The sequence below is a fragment of the Pelophylax lessonae genome (assembly GCF_965119305.1).
Source record: "Pelophylax lessonae genome assembly, chromosome: 5".
Lineage (NCBI taxonomy): Eukaryota > Metazoa > Chordata > Amphibia > Anura > Ranidae > Pelophylax > Pelophylax lessonae.
Genome location: NC_138772.1, coordinates 203,255,558 through 203,272,181, shown reverse-complemented (window position 1 = coordinate 203,272,181; position 16,624 = coordinate 203,255,558). Strand labels below are relative to the sequence as shown.

Here is a 16,624-nt window from a genome sequence, read left to right as displayed (position 1 = left end):
AGCAGGTAAAGGCAGGGGACACTTTCTCCTGAGCTTTTGCCCACACACCACTTCCACCCAGGACACTAAAGACTGCAGGACCACCGTCAGTGCAATTATGGGAAGCTGGGGTTTTGAGGGACCTGCAATCTCAATGAGGGGGTCAGTGGGGGAGATGTGACCCTGAGGCTCCATAAGGAAAGGAAGACCTTCCAGTACAAAAATGATCTTTTGGCACCACTAAAAGACTCCCCCCAGTGTTCAGGGTACCTATCAGCAGAGAGAGATAACAGGAACCCCCAAGGACTCACCCTACCGATCAGAGGAGCATTCGGGCCCATCATCACCATGGACGCCATCCCTGTTCATATGTCCTGGGCACAGGAAGAGGAAACAGAGGAAGAGGAAGCAGAGGAGCTTTGGCATCCCCATGAGGCTTCGGTCGTCTCCAGCATCTCACTGACTAAGGGAAAATGGCCCCCGTGACATAATTGAGCTACACAAACATGGCCGCCAGCTGGAGCCCAGCCAGACTAAGGGAACATGACCCCGTGACATGGGGCTACACAAACATGGCCGCCAACCGGAGACCAGCCACACTAAGAGAAAATGCCCCCCAGGAGCATCATCAGCCTACACAAACATGGCCGCCAACCAGAGACCAGCCAGACTAAGGGAAAATGGCCCCCATGACATCATCGGGCTACACAAACATGGCCGCCAACCGGAGACAAGACAGACTATGGGAAAATGGCCGTCATTAGCTACAGCATGCTGCCAGGATCTTCCCTGTGCCCTCTACACTGCTGCACCCTCTGCAGGGGGACACCCTCCGGAAGGTAGGACACGTTAGGGGAGACTCCGCTGCACACTCTGTACTGAGTCCCCTGCACTATACCCACACTGCAAACAGTGGGGCATGCAGCTAGGGGTCTCCTACACTGGGACCCCTCCAGACACACTATCCCAGGAATCTTACATAGTGGAGATAGTGGGGGAGACCCCAAGGGTCTCCGCTGCATCCTCGGTCCTGGGACCCCCACCAGGCCCCAGGTCCAGACAGGGAGGAAAGGGAGTGGGGTAAGCCCAGCTCACTGAGGGATTTTTAAGGATGGGAGGAGGGAACCTGCAGGCAGGTCCGACCGTTCCTGGAGGTTACACGTGTCCACCCCAAAAAAAATGCCAAAAAGGGAGAGGGGGAACTATACTTACCCTTCCATGGTGCGGGTAACGCTCCAGACAGAATCCTCACCACCGAAACAGGGGAACTCTCCGCTAAGGAACCGCTGCAACTCAGACACGAGCTCGGTCATATGCGACCCTGCGAGACGTTTAACTCGCAGGCCAGCCTCTGTCCGTGAGACTAAGTCATGGCCAATATAGCGTGTAGCTGCGGTCTGCACGCGCTTGTTAGCTGGTCTGGGGAGGCCACTTGATCTAGATTATCCAGCCCGTTGCCCAGCCCATCAGTTGATTTTAGATCTCCCGACAGAAAAAAACAAAAAAGATGTAAGGAAGGAGAAAAAATTGCTAGGACCAGAGATCCCAAACGGGAGCCTCGGTCCTTACTCCTGACTAGACAGATTAAAACTGATTCCCTAGAGCAGAGAGGGGGGTTATATACCAAGCTGAGGACGGCCCATGGGCGTAGCCAGGTGTTTTTTGTTCTGCCTAATCCTACTCCTGGAGGAGGCAATATAACGCATTAGTTGTGATTTATGGAGCACTGTGTCCGTCGATGAACGAAAGCGAAACATAATTTCCTGCTTGTGTGATTGGCTCACCCATTTTCCCAGAAGTCTGCCCAAGATAAAAGTCAGATTTCAGGCATACCCTGCAACAAAAATCTCATTTTTGGTGAAATAGTCCCAATAGGAACACGTGTAAAGGGATGCAGGCCCAGCAGATTTCCTCATCAGTGCCCTGCAACTGCCACAGCTGGTAGATAATTATGAAACCACTCCCATTAGACCCACTCATTACAGAGGAACAAGCAGTGATTTCTTCAGAATAACAAAAGGTAGGATTCTGCAACAAAGTTTATTGTAATCCTTGCAATGTACATAGATCACTCAAAGTGGGATGTTTTTTTCTCAACAAAAGTGGAGTTACACTTTAAGTCTGCTAAACCCCCTTTTGATGTATACTGTACAGTATGACCTTGAGAGTTTTTTTTTTCCCATCAAAACTGGAGTTTCACTTTAAATCAAATTTCCTACACTATACAACTGTTCTCTTCACTATTCCCTAAAAAAATGTAAAAATGTGCAAAGTACATCAAATCTGTTTTCTTGTGACTAGGTCACCAAGGCAAACTTAACCTTAAACAATCTTATAATGTTCCAACAGGTGGACAATAAATTATTATACAATAAATAATAAATCCTTAGGATAACATGGTGGCAAGTGTGTATATTTCAGTGTCAGGTCTCCAAGACAAATCTACACATTTTTTTCTACTTGCGTTTGTTTATATCATCTCGTGGAATTACAACAAGTGACCTGAATCCACTCAAGAATGTAGTAAAAACATACGTATTTATTGCTAGTTTAAAATTGTACTTTTTAAGATTTATGGCTACTATTATAAATCAATGAGGCGTTTACTACATTGTTGGACTGGAAGCACGTATTTTGACAGTAGAAGTTTCACTACTGGAGCACTGGTGACATCCTGTGGCAGTAATGTACATGGGTATCTATTCCACTTTAGGCAAAAATGACATTTTATTAACGTCAAAAACATTGAAGAATACGCTGTTTGTTTATTGGTTTTGTTCAAATTAACATAGTCTGAATGCATTCCCTTAATCTCAATTAGTGATCAACACAGAGATTCTGTCTACTTGTTAGCACGACAATCAGTTTGTATTCAACAAAGTACTGTAATGAAAAAACTTCAGGGGAAAATCATCTCCAGACTGGGTGTTGAAGGGCACACAAATCTGCATTCTGTGTGCCCATGTGAACTACTCTACACATACACAAGATTAGTTGTCCTCTCACAAGCATATGCAGGGTTTGCTCAGGGGAGGACTGGGAACTTCTTTTGGCCTAGAATTCAAACACATCCATTTTGCCCTTTCACAGTAGGAACATTTGCATCGCACCACTATGGTGATTTTTGGGCCCATTAGGTTATGGGTGTGGTCTTAAAAAAATGCTATATACACCACCCCCTTTAAATCATTTTGTTTTTTTTTTTTTTTGCAGTCTGAAATGAAGACAGGCACAGTTTTTGTTTTATCCAGCTGTATTTACTAGTGCAACCTATAACATCCAAGTTAAAAGATATATCATCAATATGTCAGAAAAAAAATCAAAAATTCAAAAACAATCATGGAGTTGGAAAAAGGATCAACCCCTTCTGTCAGTATTTTGTCGAACCACCTTTTGCTTTAATTACAGCCTTTAGTCGGTTGGGATATGTCTCCACTTACTTTGCACATCTAAACTTTGCAATATTTGCCAACTCGTCTTTGCAGATCTGCTCAAGTTCAGTTATATTTGATGGGGAGGTGACCGTATGTGAACTGCAGTCTTCAAGTCATTCCACAGATTTTCAAAGGGGTTTAAAGGAGTTGTAAAGGCAGAAGGTTTTTTATCCTAATGCATTCTATGCATCAAGATAAAAAGCCTTCTGTGTGCAGCAGCCCCCTCGGCCCCCCTAATACTTACCTGAGGTCCCTCTCTGTCCAGCGATGTCCACGAGTGTCTCAGCCGCCCGAGATTCTTCCTCCTAAATGGCTGAGAGACAGCAGTGGCGCCTCTGGCTGCCGCTGCTATAAATCACAGTCAGCTAGCTAATCAGGACAGAGAAGGTGTGGGGCTCTGTGTCTGAATGGACACAGGGAGCTGTGACTCTGCTTGGATGCCCCCTAGCAAGTTGCTTGCTGTGGGGGCACTGAACAGGAGGGAGGGGCCAGGAGAGCTGAAGAGGGACCCGAGAAGAGGAGGATCTTGGCTGCTCTGTGCAAAACCAACTGCACAGAGGATGTAGATATACCATGTTTGTTATTTTTATAGGGGGAAAAAAACGGGATTTTACAATGGCTTTAAGCCTGGGCTCTGACTAGGTCATGCAGGGGCATTCACATTTTTCTCCTTCAGCTTCTGTGTGGTCATTTTTGCTATGTGCTTTGGGTCATTATCATGTTGGACAGTAAACCACCTTTTCTTTGACAACTTTCTGGCTTTGCAATATTTGCCCAATCATTTTTGCAGATCTGCTCAAGTTCAGTTAAATTTGATGGTGACTGTTTGTGGACTGTAGTCTTCAAGTCCTTCCCCAGATAGGGGGTTAAGTCTGGGCTCTGACTAGGCCATGCAAGGACATTCACCTTTTTCTCCTCCAACCACTGTGTGGTCATATTTGCTGTTTGCTTTGAGTCATTGTCCTGTTGGAAGGTAAAGCACCTTCCCATTGACAACTTTCTGGCAGAGGGCAGCAGATTTTCCTCAAGAATTTAAAGGTATTTTACCCTATCCACTTTTCTCCTATCCTGACATGTGCTTCAGTCCCTGCTGCAGAGAAACACCCCCATAACAGGATATTACCACCTCCATGCTTTACTGTTTTAATGGTGTTATTAGGATGGTGAGCTGGATTTCCGCTAAAATTATGGTTTGGCGTTGAGGCTAAATAATTAAATTTTAGTCTCATCTGACCATAACACCTTTTTCCATGTGGCCGCAGAACATTCAAGGTGCATTTAAGGTGGTTAGGTGAGACTAAAATTTAATTATTTGGCCTCAACACCATGCCATGTCTGGCGGAAATCCAATGCAGCTCACCATCCAAATAACACCATTTATACAGTAAAGCATGGAGGTGGTAATATCCTGGTATGGGGATGTTTCTCTGCAGCATGGACTGGAGCACTTGAATGGGGCAAAATACCATCAAATTCTTGAGGAAAATCTGCTGCCCTCTGCCAGAAAGTTGTCAATGGGAAGGTGGTATACCTTCCAACATGACAATGACCCAAAACAAACAGCAAATATGACCACACAGTGGTGGGAGGAGAAAAAGGTGAATGTCCTTACATGGCCTAGTCTGAGCCCAGACTTAACCCCCTATCTGGGGAAGGACTTGAAGACTGCAGTCCACAAACAGTCACCACCAAATTTCACTAAACTTGAGCATATCTGCAAAAACGAGAGGGCAAATATTGCCAAGTCTATATGTGCAAAGTTAGTAGAGAGATATCCCAAGAAACTAAAGGCTGTATTTAAAGCAAAATGTGGTTTAACAAAATACTGACACAGGCGGGTGATCCTTTTTCCAACTTAGTGATTCTGTTTTTTCATTTTTTTCTGACAAGTTGGTGTTATATCTCTAACTTGGACGTTATAAGTTGCACTCGTAAATACAGCTGGATAAAATAAAAACTGTGTCCGTCTTCATTTCAGGCTGCAAAGTAACAAAATGTGATTGTTTTAAAAGGGGTTGATTTTTTTATATATCCACTGTAAATGCCACAGTACATGTGCTTCAAAAGGGGGTTGTAAGGAGTGAATTGTAAAGAATAGGCAGAGCCGGATTTAAAGAAAGATAGGGGAATGGCGCTGCCTATTGAGGAGAATGTTTAAGGTGGTAGTAAAATATTGCTGTGCACACACAGGGGTATAGGGTGGTAGTAAAATATTGCTGTGCTAAATAAATATATTGCACTCTAAAAAGAGAAAAGGTGTAAATAGTGCATATGTAAGGTGACAAGTGCAGATCCAGCCACTAGGTGGTGTCACTGGTGAGAGAAAGTATGTAAATATAGAGTGTATATTAGTGATACACAAATACATGTAAATATGAAGTATATATTAGTGATATAAATCTGAATAACAATAATTTAAAGTGCCATATGCATTAATGACATAAATGTATGAAAGAACATAGAACTTAGCCAGATTTAAAACTTTTTTTTCTCTACTAGCCTGACCATCTTGTTCTGCTCCCCTCCCTGCAATAACAACTTTGAATGCATCACACTTTGCTCCTCTTCATCCTGCACTATCAAGTGAGCTGTTCAACCTAACCATAAATATAACATGTGACTGCACACAGGAGGTTAAATGTAGATTTAAGTCCATATCCAGGTAATGCTCTACCACCCCTCCTACCTATTCACAAACTTTAAAAAAAGAAAAGCTCTCTGGTGTTTTTTTCTTACCTAAGACCAGTGTCTGTGTCCATTGCTGGCACTGCTACCACAAGTGATGTCCAGTGATCCTGCACTGCAGTATGCACCCACATGTCTGGTCATTTCTGAACAGGAAATAGATGACCCTCACTCTCCCCCACTGTCAATTACTAGAGGACTTTAATGTCTTGTGATCATTCATTTAGGCAAATAAAAGGACTGTGAAATATGTTTTCTTTTCATTAACACAGCAATAGGTTGGGGGATGAGGGTTTAATGCCCAAAGTTCAACTTTGAACAGAATCAATAAACTTAACACAAGTATGAAGGTGTATTGATAATAAAGAGCATCTCCTTGCTGAATTTGAAGCTCAACTTGTGATATGGGGTAAAATAATGAGTGTAAATTTTAGTCATGTCTATGTCCTTAATTTTTCAACTCAGCAGGAAAGCCAAATAGATTTTATGGATGTTATTTTAGGCCTAGACAACTATTCAGGAATCAACCCAATAGAGTCTATTGGGGAATCAGACCACGGTGCAGCCATATATCAAACAGACTGGAAATATAAATCAGAAAATTGGAGCCTTGAGAACATTGAAGTGAATGAACTCATACTATGCACAGCCCTCTGCCCCACTTCACACCAATATGCATTTAATGTGTTACTATTGTAGCGGACTGCCATTCCTTGATAATGCAGATTTACCTTCTGATAGAGAGCATAAAAAAAAACGAGAAAAAAAAAACCTGTAAAGACAAAGGCATAATGAGCTAGTATTCATTGCATACTAGCTCATTATGAAATACTTACCTTAAAACGAAGCCCCCGCAGTGTCGCCCCCTAAGCAACAGGGTGGCCGACATGTCCAGCCATCCTGCTTCCTTGTTCACGTCCTCTGGCCATCTGATTGGCATAGGGCTCTGAAGGAATGGCACGGGTGGCCATTCCTTCAGAGTGCATGCGCTGATGACGTCATAAATAAATATCTCCTGAACGGTGCAAGTTTAGGAGATATTAATAGCACCTATAGGTAAGCCCTAATATAGGCTTACCTATAGGTAAAAGTCTTTAAAGTGGGTTTACAACCACTTTCAGGCTGTGTGTGGACCTTTAAGACTGCTTGCAGAAGAGATCAGCCTTTCACATGAAGTAGAAGTACAGGATTGTAGGAAATATAGTTCTGAAGTGTGAGTATGCTATTATATGGATTACAGAGGAGACTACAATCCCAGGATGCAATGGGGGAAGGGGAGGACCAGAGCAGAGCGATACTTTTGTCTGCTTCACAGCGTATCTCCCTCTTGCTTCCTGCACTCAGCGAGGACAGACCAGCCTGAAAGGTGTGCTGAGATACAGTCTGTGTTTGAGGCCTAGTGCATGAGGTCTTGAGAGTGTGGAGCCCGTCCTCAGCAGCGTGGATGCTGGTGATCGCACAGCGGTGGCAGAGCCACTGAAGCTGAATGGAGAGCAGGGGACGTTACAGTTGAGTAGCCGGCTGGTGTGAAGGACTGCTGAAGGAGAGTGTCAGAGGATTGGGTGCGAGATACCTAATTACAGCACATACAGTAGCTCACGGATACAGAGGAATGGCCTGTGATGCAGTATAGACTCAGAGGGAACTCTGATGTGATAGAGAGGTTGCCATAGGACGCTGCAGTTCTGTAATAGTGCGTGGCGAACTAAAAAAAGGCCTCAACTATATACACACAAACCCCTAAACTGTACACATCTTAGACAGAGCCTGGATATCAATATTTCTTCTCTGTGGATTACAAATATTTCCCTTTCTCATTCTGGATTACAAATATCATTCATGGAATGATTGAGAACTTCACTGCCGGCGAAGATTAGCAAGGCCTTGCCCAGGAGGAGACTCATATAATCTATACAGAAGGGGGCCCCCTATAGGTGACAGAGTGCACTCTATCAGATTGTATTGCAATACAGCATTAGAGCAGCTGAGCTAATTTAAACTGATTACACTATTCTACGATAGCTAAGGATATTTGTTTATACCTGTTTGGTCACTCTCACATCATTAAAGGAGGAAAGATCTATTGAAGTAGCAATTAATATATTATTCTTCATTCAAACCAGTAACATATTTACATTTGTCTATCTTTTTGAAATTTAGGATTCCGAGTCTTGAGCCCCTTTATGACATAGGGGTTTTAATACTCAGAATCTCAATTTGGTTCTTCTTATCTATATTCCCAGTTGTGTTGAATTGTATCTGTTACACTTTAATTGTTCCAGTAAACAGTTAAACCGGTGCTTCATTGTGTCAAATTGATTGTTAAAGGCGCATACACCCTAGAGAAAAAAAACAGGTGTGCCAGTGGCGTAGAGCTTGATCTTCGGGGTTAAAAGGCGGAGCAAGGGACCCGTTTTACTTAAGCGGCTCCTGAGGGGGTAGCGCTACACTAGAATGCATAATTACAGCCTTACTTGTCCTGATTGTCCACACGCTCCCTTCCTTACTGATAAGACCTCAGCATCTCAGGTACAGCTTGCATTGTTGAGGATACCAACAGTGCCTGCCCAAGTATCAGGTCCCATGCACAATCCAGGGGTATGGCAGTGTCTTAGTATGCTGGGGGTGGGGTCTTATGGGAGAAGGCCTAGCAATTCAGATTACTGTGGAAGCACTTCTGTGCAGCAAAGAAAGAGCTTGTTGCAGGGATTCTCTTGCAGGTATCAGGCTATAGGTACTGGCCTGGGAAGTAAAGTGCCACCTGTAGCAGAGGCTACAGGCTATATGGTTTGTGTGAAATCTCACCAAGAGTATAAGGGAATTTATGTACAACAAGATCACTCTTTGAAAACTACACGGAATTACTTAAAAAATTGAAAAAAAAGGGTAATGCCTTCATCACATACATTAAAAAACGCATCTTTCAGCTGCATTTCTGTTTGTTGATTCCAACCAATATCACCGTTCACAAGCAACCTGTATTCTTATTCATCCATGTATGTAAAGCCAAGTGCTCAAGCCCAGAGAACTGCTCACTGTCATGCACACCTTACAATCCAATACAATACGATCCAATGAAGTGGCCGCACACCAAAGACAGCTTTCTCCTAACACCATTTAAATAACTGATAGCACACTCTGAAAACTCCAACCAGAAGCCACGTCCTAACATGCTTCACCTGACACAGGGTTTAATCATAGGGATCCCTACATTTTAACTCTGTGTCGAGAGAAACATGTTAGGGGCATGGCTTCTGGTTGGAGTTTTTTGCTGTCAGTTGATTAATCAGTATTGCAGTAAGATATCTTTGGTGTGCTGCCACTTCATTGTATAGTAAAGTGTTTTGGCTACCTTTAACAAATTAAGGTGGTATTAAACCCAAAAACAAAAATTGTATCAATAATGCAACTTACTAATTCTTAGACGTAGTGGCTGCAACAGTTTCCTTTTTTTGGCTTTTTTTTTTTTTTTTTTATTGTTACCTGGTGATCCAGCAAGAAAGTCTGGTATTTTTCAGCTTCTTTTAACATACCAATCTTGCTAGCAAAAGTGGCAATTAGAGGGATAAGGCAAACCGATTTACCACTAAGGGGTGCTTACAATGACCATATTTTATTCATTTATTTATGTAAGAACGTTATGCCAAAAGGAAAAAAAACTGTTGCTGTAACTGCCTATGAAGTGGTATTTGGAGTTTGGCTTCTCCAGACACAGTGCTGCTGTCCAAAGGTGTCTGCTTTACTACATCATCCAGAGTACAGACATCCTAAAACAGGAAGCGAATTACTGGCCTGATCACTAGGTGAAATAAAGGGGAAAAAGCTTAAAAAAATAAAACTAATGGGACCACTACATCTAATGATTGATAAGCTGCAATATATTCATTTTTGTTTTTGTGCAATGGCAAGACTTGGTAGGCCCCATGCACACTGGACTTTTGCTAACTCTCCTAGACTCCTTAACACCTGGCAGCAGTGTTTTGGCAGAAAACGCCTAATGATTGTAAATATGTGTAACGCGTTTAGGCATGTTTACAAACTTTATACAATACATTTCATTGGCCAGAAAAATAATTTATTCTGGCCATTGAAATGAATTAAACGCCAGTGAGTGGTATGGTGGGGGCGATACTAAAAACATCGGCTGTGTACACTAGTGTTGGTGCATAGGCACTGGAAAATGTGAGTGTAACCTTCTACTTTTATTGGATGCTGTTCATTTTTATTAATAAATACTACACTATGATACTTTTATTTGGTATCTCCCACTTTTGTTACCTTATAAGTCAATTTGCAATATATTGAAGTAGGATCTGGGGATCATCTTAAAGCATTTGTTACCCTAACAAAAAAGAAAAATTGATCCTGTTCCCTGATAGCATATTACACAGCACAGTGCTTGCGTTGGGTCATTTGGCCCTTTGGATCACTTAAAAAAACCTGGCTGATCCTGCCAGTTTCTGCCCTCCCCCCTGTAAACTGACCACAGTGAATCATGGCTGCTGAGCCCTGACACAGTGGTCAGTGTACATGCTTCCGTCATCCACAGCCCTCCTCTCTACTCTCCTCTGTGCTCCTCTGTCCTCCTCCCCCCTCCCCTCCCTGCCTGTCAGCTTTGTGTCATGGCCCGCTGCTGAAATAACTGTAAATATGTTATATAATCTTCTGTTTCCTAAGCCTGTGTGCCTTTGTCTATGTGTTTTATTTTTCGAAAAATGCTGTTTCTATCTAATTTCAGTGTGCTGCTCGGCAATCACGTGACCGGCCGGCTCTCTCACCCCTCCTCTCCTCCCGAGTGACGCCAGCGAGGGAAACTCAGCCCCTGCCCCCTGCAGCTGTCAGAAGGAAAGATGAGAGAGCCGGCCAGTCATGTGATCGCCAAGCAGCACACTTAAATCAGGTATTTACAGCATTTTTCTTTTATAAAACACATAGACAGAGGCACACAGGCTTAGGAAACAAAGAGGGTTATAGAAAGTCATGCAAGTGGCTTAACAACCCCTTTAAAGAGCTGAATAAGTGCTGTTTGACCTGTCTGTAAAAAGGGGTCATAGACTTCTGGTAAGTGCACACCTATATGTTGAGCACAAGTCGTGAAGAAGTTGGGAGACTATTGAATATAGCAGGATTTGCACTTGTGGATCACAATGTCTCAGTTTGGTTTTGGGCAGTAGCAACATATTGGACTTTTTGGACATGTATATATATTTTTTATGTAACATGTGCACTTTGTAATATTAATTTCACAGTGTATTTGTTTTCACAAATGTGTTTTAGATATATACAGTATCTCACAAAAGTGAGTACACCCCTCACATTTTTTTAAAATATTTTATTATAACTTTTCATATGACAACACTGAAGAAATGTCACTTCGCTACAATGTAAAGTAGTGAGTGTACAGCTTGTATAACAGTGTAAATTAGCTGTCCCCTCAAAACAACTCAACACACCGCCGATAATGTCTAAACCACTGGCAACAAAAGTGAGTACACACCTAAGTGAAAATGTCCAAATTGGGCCCAAAGTGTCAATATTTTGTGTGGCCACCATTATTTTCCATCACTGCCTTAACCCTCTTGGGCATGACGCTCACTAGAGCTTCACAGGTTGCCACTGGAGTCCTCTTCCACTCCTCCATGATGACATCATGGAGCTGGTGGATGTTAAGGACCTTGGCCTTCCATTTGAGGATGGCCCACAGATACTCAATAGGGTTTAGGTCTGGAGACATGCTTGGCCAGTCCATCACCTTTACCCTCAGCTTCTTTAGAAAGGCTTTGGTCGTCTTGGAGGTGTGTTTGGGGTCGTTATCATGTTGGAATACTGCCCTGTGGCCCAGTCTCCGACGGGAGGGAATTACGCTCTGCTTCAGTATGTCACAGTACAGAGTACATGTTGGCATTCATGGTTCCCTCAATGAACTGTAGCTCCCCAGTGCAAGCAGCACTCATGCAGCCCCAGACCATGACACTCCCACCACCATGCCTGACTGTAGACAAGACACACTTGTCTTTGTACTCCTCACCTGGTTGCCGCGACACACGCTTGACACTATCTAAACCAAAAAAAAGTTTATCTTGGTCTCATCAGACCACAGGACCACGTCGTTAGTCTGCTTGTCTTCAGCAAACTGTTTGAAGGATTTCTTGTGCATCATCTTTAGAAGAGGCTTCCTTCTGGGACAACAGCCATGTAGACCAATTTGATGCAGTGTGTGGCGTATGGTCTGAGCACTGACACGCTGACCCCCCACCCCTTCAACCTCTGCAGCAATGCTGGCAGCACTCATAGGTCTATTTCCCAAAGAGCACCTCTGGATATGAGGCTGAGCATGTATTCAACCTCTTTGGTCGACCATGGTGAGGCCTGTTCTGAGTGAAACCTGTCCTGTTAAACCGCTGTATGGTCTTGGTCACCAAGCTGCAGCTCGGTTTCAGAGTCTTGGTGAACTTCTTATAGCTTAGGCCATCTTTATGTAGAGCAACAATTCTTTTTTTTTCAGATCTTCATAGAGCTCTTTGCCATGAGGTGCCATGTTGAATTTCCAGTGACCAGTATGAGAGATTGAGAGTGATAACAACAAATTTAACCGACCTGCTCCCCATTCACACCCGAGACCTTGTAACACTAATGAGTCACATGACACCGGGGTGGGAAAATGGCTAATTGGGCCCAATTTGGACATTTTCACTTAGGGGTGTACTCACTTTCGTTGCCAGCAGTTTAGACAATAATGGTTGTGTGTTGAGTTATTTTGAGGGGACAGCAAATTTACACTGTTATACAAGCTGTACACTCACTACTTCACATTGTAGCAAAGTGTAATTTCTTCAGTGTTGTCACATAAAAAGATATAATAAAATATTTACGAAAATGTGTAATCACTTTTGTAAGATACTTTTTCGTTCTACATTGAAATGAATTAAAGCTCAAGTGCTGAACCTAGTGTTAATGTTTTTCTGCTAAGACATCGCTGGCTGTGGTGTTTCTTTTTGCTTCTAAATGCCTATGTGTGCATGGACACATAGGCTAGTATTTAGGGGTGTTTAGAAGCAGAAAAAAAACACCAGCCCACCCTAACAGCCACATTAAAAAAATGCAGTGTGCATGAGGCCGGAGACTCTAGTAGGCAAAGCATGTTACTCTAAAAAGTCTCCTCTAAGTGACACACCCTATACAGGCATACAGATTGTGAAACGGTTTTCTCCTCAATTTAATAGTGAAAATTAAGCAAAATTATTGTAAAAATAATAAGTCTTTTATATTCAAATTAGGCAAATAACACAGTGAAACAGAGACTGCACTCTAAAGAGGTACGAGCTATCTTTAAAAATACAATAAAATACTCAAACTTCTTGTATAGGTTCACAAAGGGCTAAACTTCCTTCCTTTCTCTTTCTTTCTTTTTCTCCTTCTTAGGGGATTTACATCCTTTTTGATGCAGCACTGACTAAGCACTTGTTCCGAACGTCAAGGATATGATGGATGTGTATTGTAAAATATGCTGTTTAATTACTGTATATAATGCACATGCTCTGCCAGCAGCAAGCAGATGTTCATGAAGCCTACTAGATTAGCCATTCTATGTGCATGAGAATATATATGTATTTTTTCCCAGAAGCCAGTTGTCTTAGCAATCAAGTACTATCGTCAATCTAACAACAAAAGTATATTCAATGGACTTTCGTAATATTTTAACATAACGACGTCAGTGCAGTATGTATTATCGTATTCAATTGAACTTTCATAGCTTTTTCACTCTCAAGATCACAAATTCCTTATAATGTACCGCACTCCACATGTCTGTAACCACTTAGTGCAGTTATCCAGCGTATATATCTCGAAGGCAATGTAAATAACTTCACAGACAGCGCTCTGAATGTTTGGTATTTGTACCACTGACCCTTCCTATGAAGTCTTTCTTTTATCGAAGATGAAAGGCTTAAATTAATTTTCTACACACTTATTTTAAATCCACTTCACGACTTTCCCTAACGACCACACTGGATGTTTAAATTTTTATACCGATTACGATTGGTATATATTACTCTATAACAAGCCTTTAACTAAGGATGCATGGCAAGGGTCTGGTTTACATGTTGAGTAGGCAGAATTTTTCTGTTTACCCGTGTGTGGCATTCATAATTTAACAGCATGTTTTTATGGTAAAGAATGGCATAGAATAAAAGTGAGAGTTTTGATAAAATGGTGGACAGTCTCTGTAATTTATTCACAACTCCTGGAAAGCTTTAGTTTTGAGAGTAAGGATATATAAAAAAAAAAAAAAAAACGATGAATACGAACCCCACCATTCTAACATGTTCAGAATAAATGTCAATTACATCTTAGGGAAATTATAGGGTTGGTTTAATAAAGGCAAATTGGGTGTTCAAAGTAATTTTAAATTTGCAAGATAATTTTTCCCTAGCTTAGTGAATGTGTTGAATATTCACTTTGCAAAAAATACCTAATTGTGTGCAAGGAAAGCAAAACAGTATTGCTGGCATGTGATTGGATGATGGAAGTCAGCAGATCTTCACTTTATTCAGCAACCTAAGGAAAAATTCCCCTGCAAAGTCAGCAGCCTATTTGCCTTAAGCAAATCAACGCCTATGTCTTACAGTTAGGTATACAATTAAGATGTTACAGAGGACACTGAAAAAGCAACCATGTAAGAGCGGATCTTTCCAAATAAGAAAAGATAATTGATTTCTTATCATATAAAAACAACTAAAAGAGACAGTAAGTGTTATGTCTGACTGGTTGTATTCACCAACAACTTTTCATTTTATTTCTATAGTTTTTATAGTCAATGGTGTCCAGATTAAATTTTACTTGGCACCTTTGTTTGTTTTTTTTGTTTTTTTTACACATAGATATGTTAAAGTCTAATTGTATCCAAAATCAAAAAAAATAAAAAGCAGCACAAGAGAAATAACTTAAGGTTAAATATGATTTGTCCCTTGTGCTGATTCTTCTTCTTGAAGGAGAAATCCTCTTCAGTCCTACCCCACTCCCCACCCCCAGTACCATAATCTTCTGGTGTGGTGAGGGTTTATGTAGATAAGGGGCTGTCACAAGCTCTAATCATAAGAGCTTGACTATGCCTATCCTTTCCTGCCAGATCTCCAGAACTGCCATGCATGGAAATCAAATTACAGCTTCTATTAATGGAACATAAACCCCTGAATGGGGAACAGGCGGATGAAAAATAGTTCCACCCCCTCTGTTCATAGATCCTGTGTCATTCATAGAAGCTGTAGTTTGGCTTTGATAAATGACAGATCTGTCAGGAAATGGTTGGCACAATCAAGCTCTCTTGATCCTTGATCCTGACAGCTCTTTAGTTGTATTAACCCCCGCCACACCAGAAGATTATTGCAGCAGCGATGAGGGGTAGGATGGAGGAAGAGTTTAGCACAAAGATTTTAGCACAAAGAAAAACATTCTAATTGTGTATTCATTGTGTAGATTTTAATGTTTTTGATTTTTGCTAAACTTGGGCTTTAATTCAGATTTAGAACAAAATCACACTAGAGAGCAGCTCCCATTTTTTTTTGCATTATCCACTTAAAGCTGTACTACAGCTGCCCATCCTCTTGTATACCCCGCTAAGAGCCCAATCACACAAGCCCTGCAGATCCATCCTCTTGCAGGCTGCAAAGAAGTAAACTTGCGACCAGTCACTCATGACATCAATAAAACTTCAAAGTTTCAAACCCTAGAATAAAGTATGCAAACGATTTGCTACAGATTAACAGAGTGGATTTGGGCAACGAAGGCATGTAGCCTAGAGATGAGCTATAATAAGATATTTTTCACATGCACTTAATACAGGAATGTACAATCTCAATGAGCATGAAACACTCAACAGCGGGGACATCTTTTTTTACCTTTCTTAGGAGCCAAAATTTTATATCTCCCCCCCTGAGAAATCCTACCAAGGGGTCCTACTTACTGTATACCTTATATACATTGTAAATACATAGCAGAGACGTTTGTTTAAACTGTGCACATTTCAGTGAGCATTTCTGTATTTAGAAAGTGAATCCCTCTTTCTATCAAAATGTACACGTTAACTATGTTGCATGTCTGAAGGATTATGCAGAGGACCCAGTTACCCAGCAAAGCTCAGCCTTGCCAAGAATAATAATAATTAGCCTATCTTCAAATAGTCACTTCTATCAGTCATATTTTTACAACTTATAATGTTTAAGAAAGTAAAATGCAAGAGAAATATTGAAGGCTGTGCCTTTATGGAACACTTGCATTACATCACTGTCCTGCTTACCTTGCAAACAGTAGAGAACTGTTGATCGTTGCCTGCTCCAATTACAACATAACCATCCTTTGCTTTAAATGACTGAAAAAAAATTAAATAAACATAAGGTCAGCTAAGAAAGTGCATTCAAAACATATCATGGCAGAAAAAAAAATGTTTACTTTGCAACTTGTATTTTAATAGTCGCACAGAAAAATTACACATCTGGAAACATATTTACAAGGTTGAGATTGCTATAAAT

The 16,624-nt window shown here is 41.5% G+C and overlaps 1 protein-coding gene across 1 annotated transcript in view; it reads right to left on the bottom strand.

The window, feature by feature from the left end:
* SUGCT (succinyl-CoA:glutarate-CoA transferase) overlaps window positions 1-16,624 on the bottom strand; it is a 1,523,809-nt gene that overhangs the window by 875,976 nt on the left and 631,209 nt on the right. Inside the window, exon 10 of the mRNA XM_082259511.1 lies at window positions 16,393-16,464. Coding sequence (XP_082115637.1) covers window positions 16,393-16,464 — 72 coding nt within the window. The remainder of the gene's footprint in view (window positions 1-16,392; window positions 16,465-16,624) is intronic.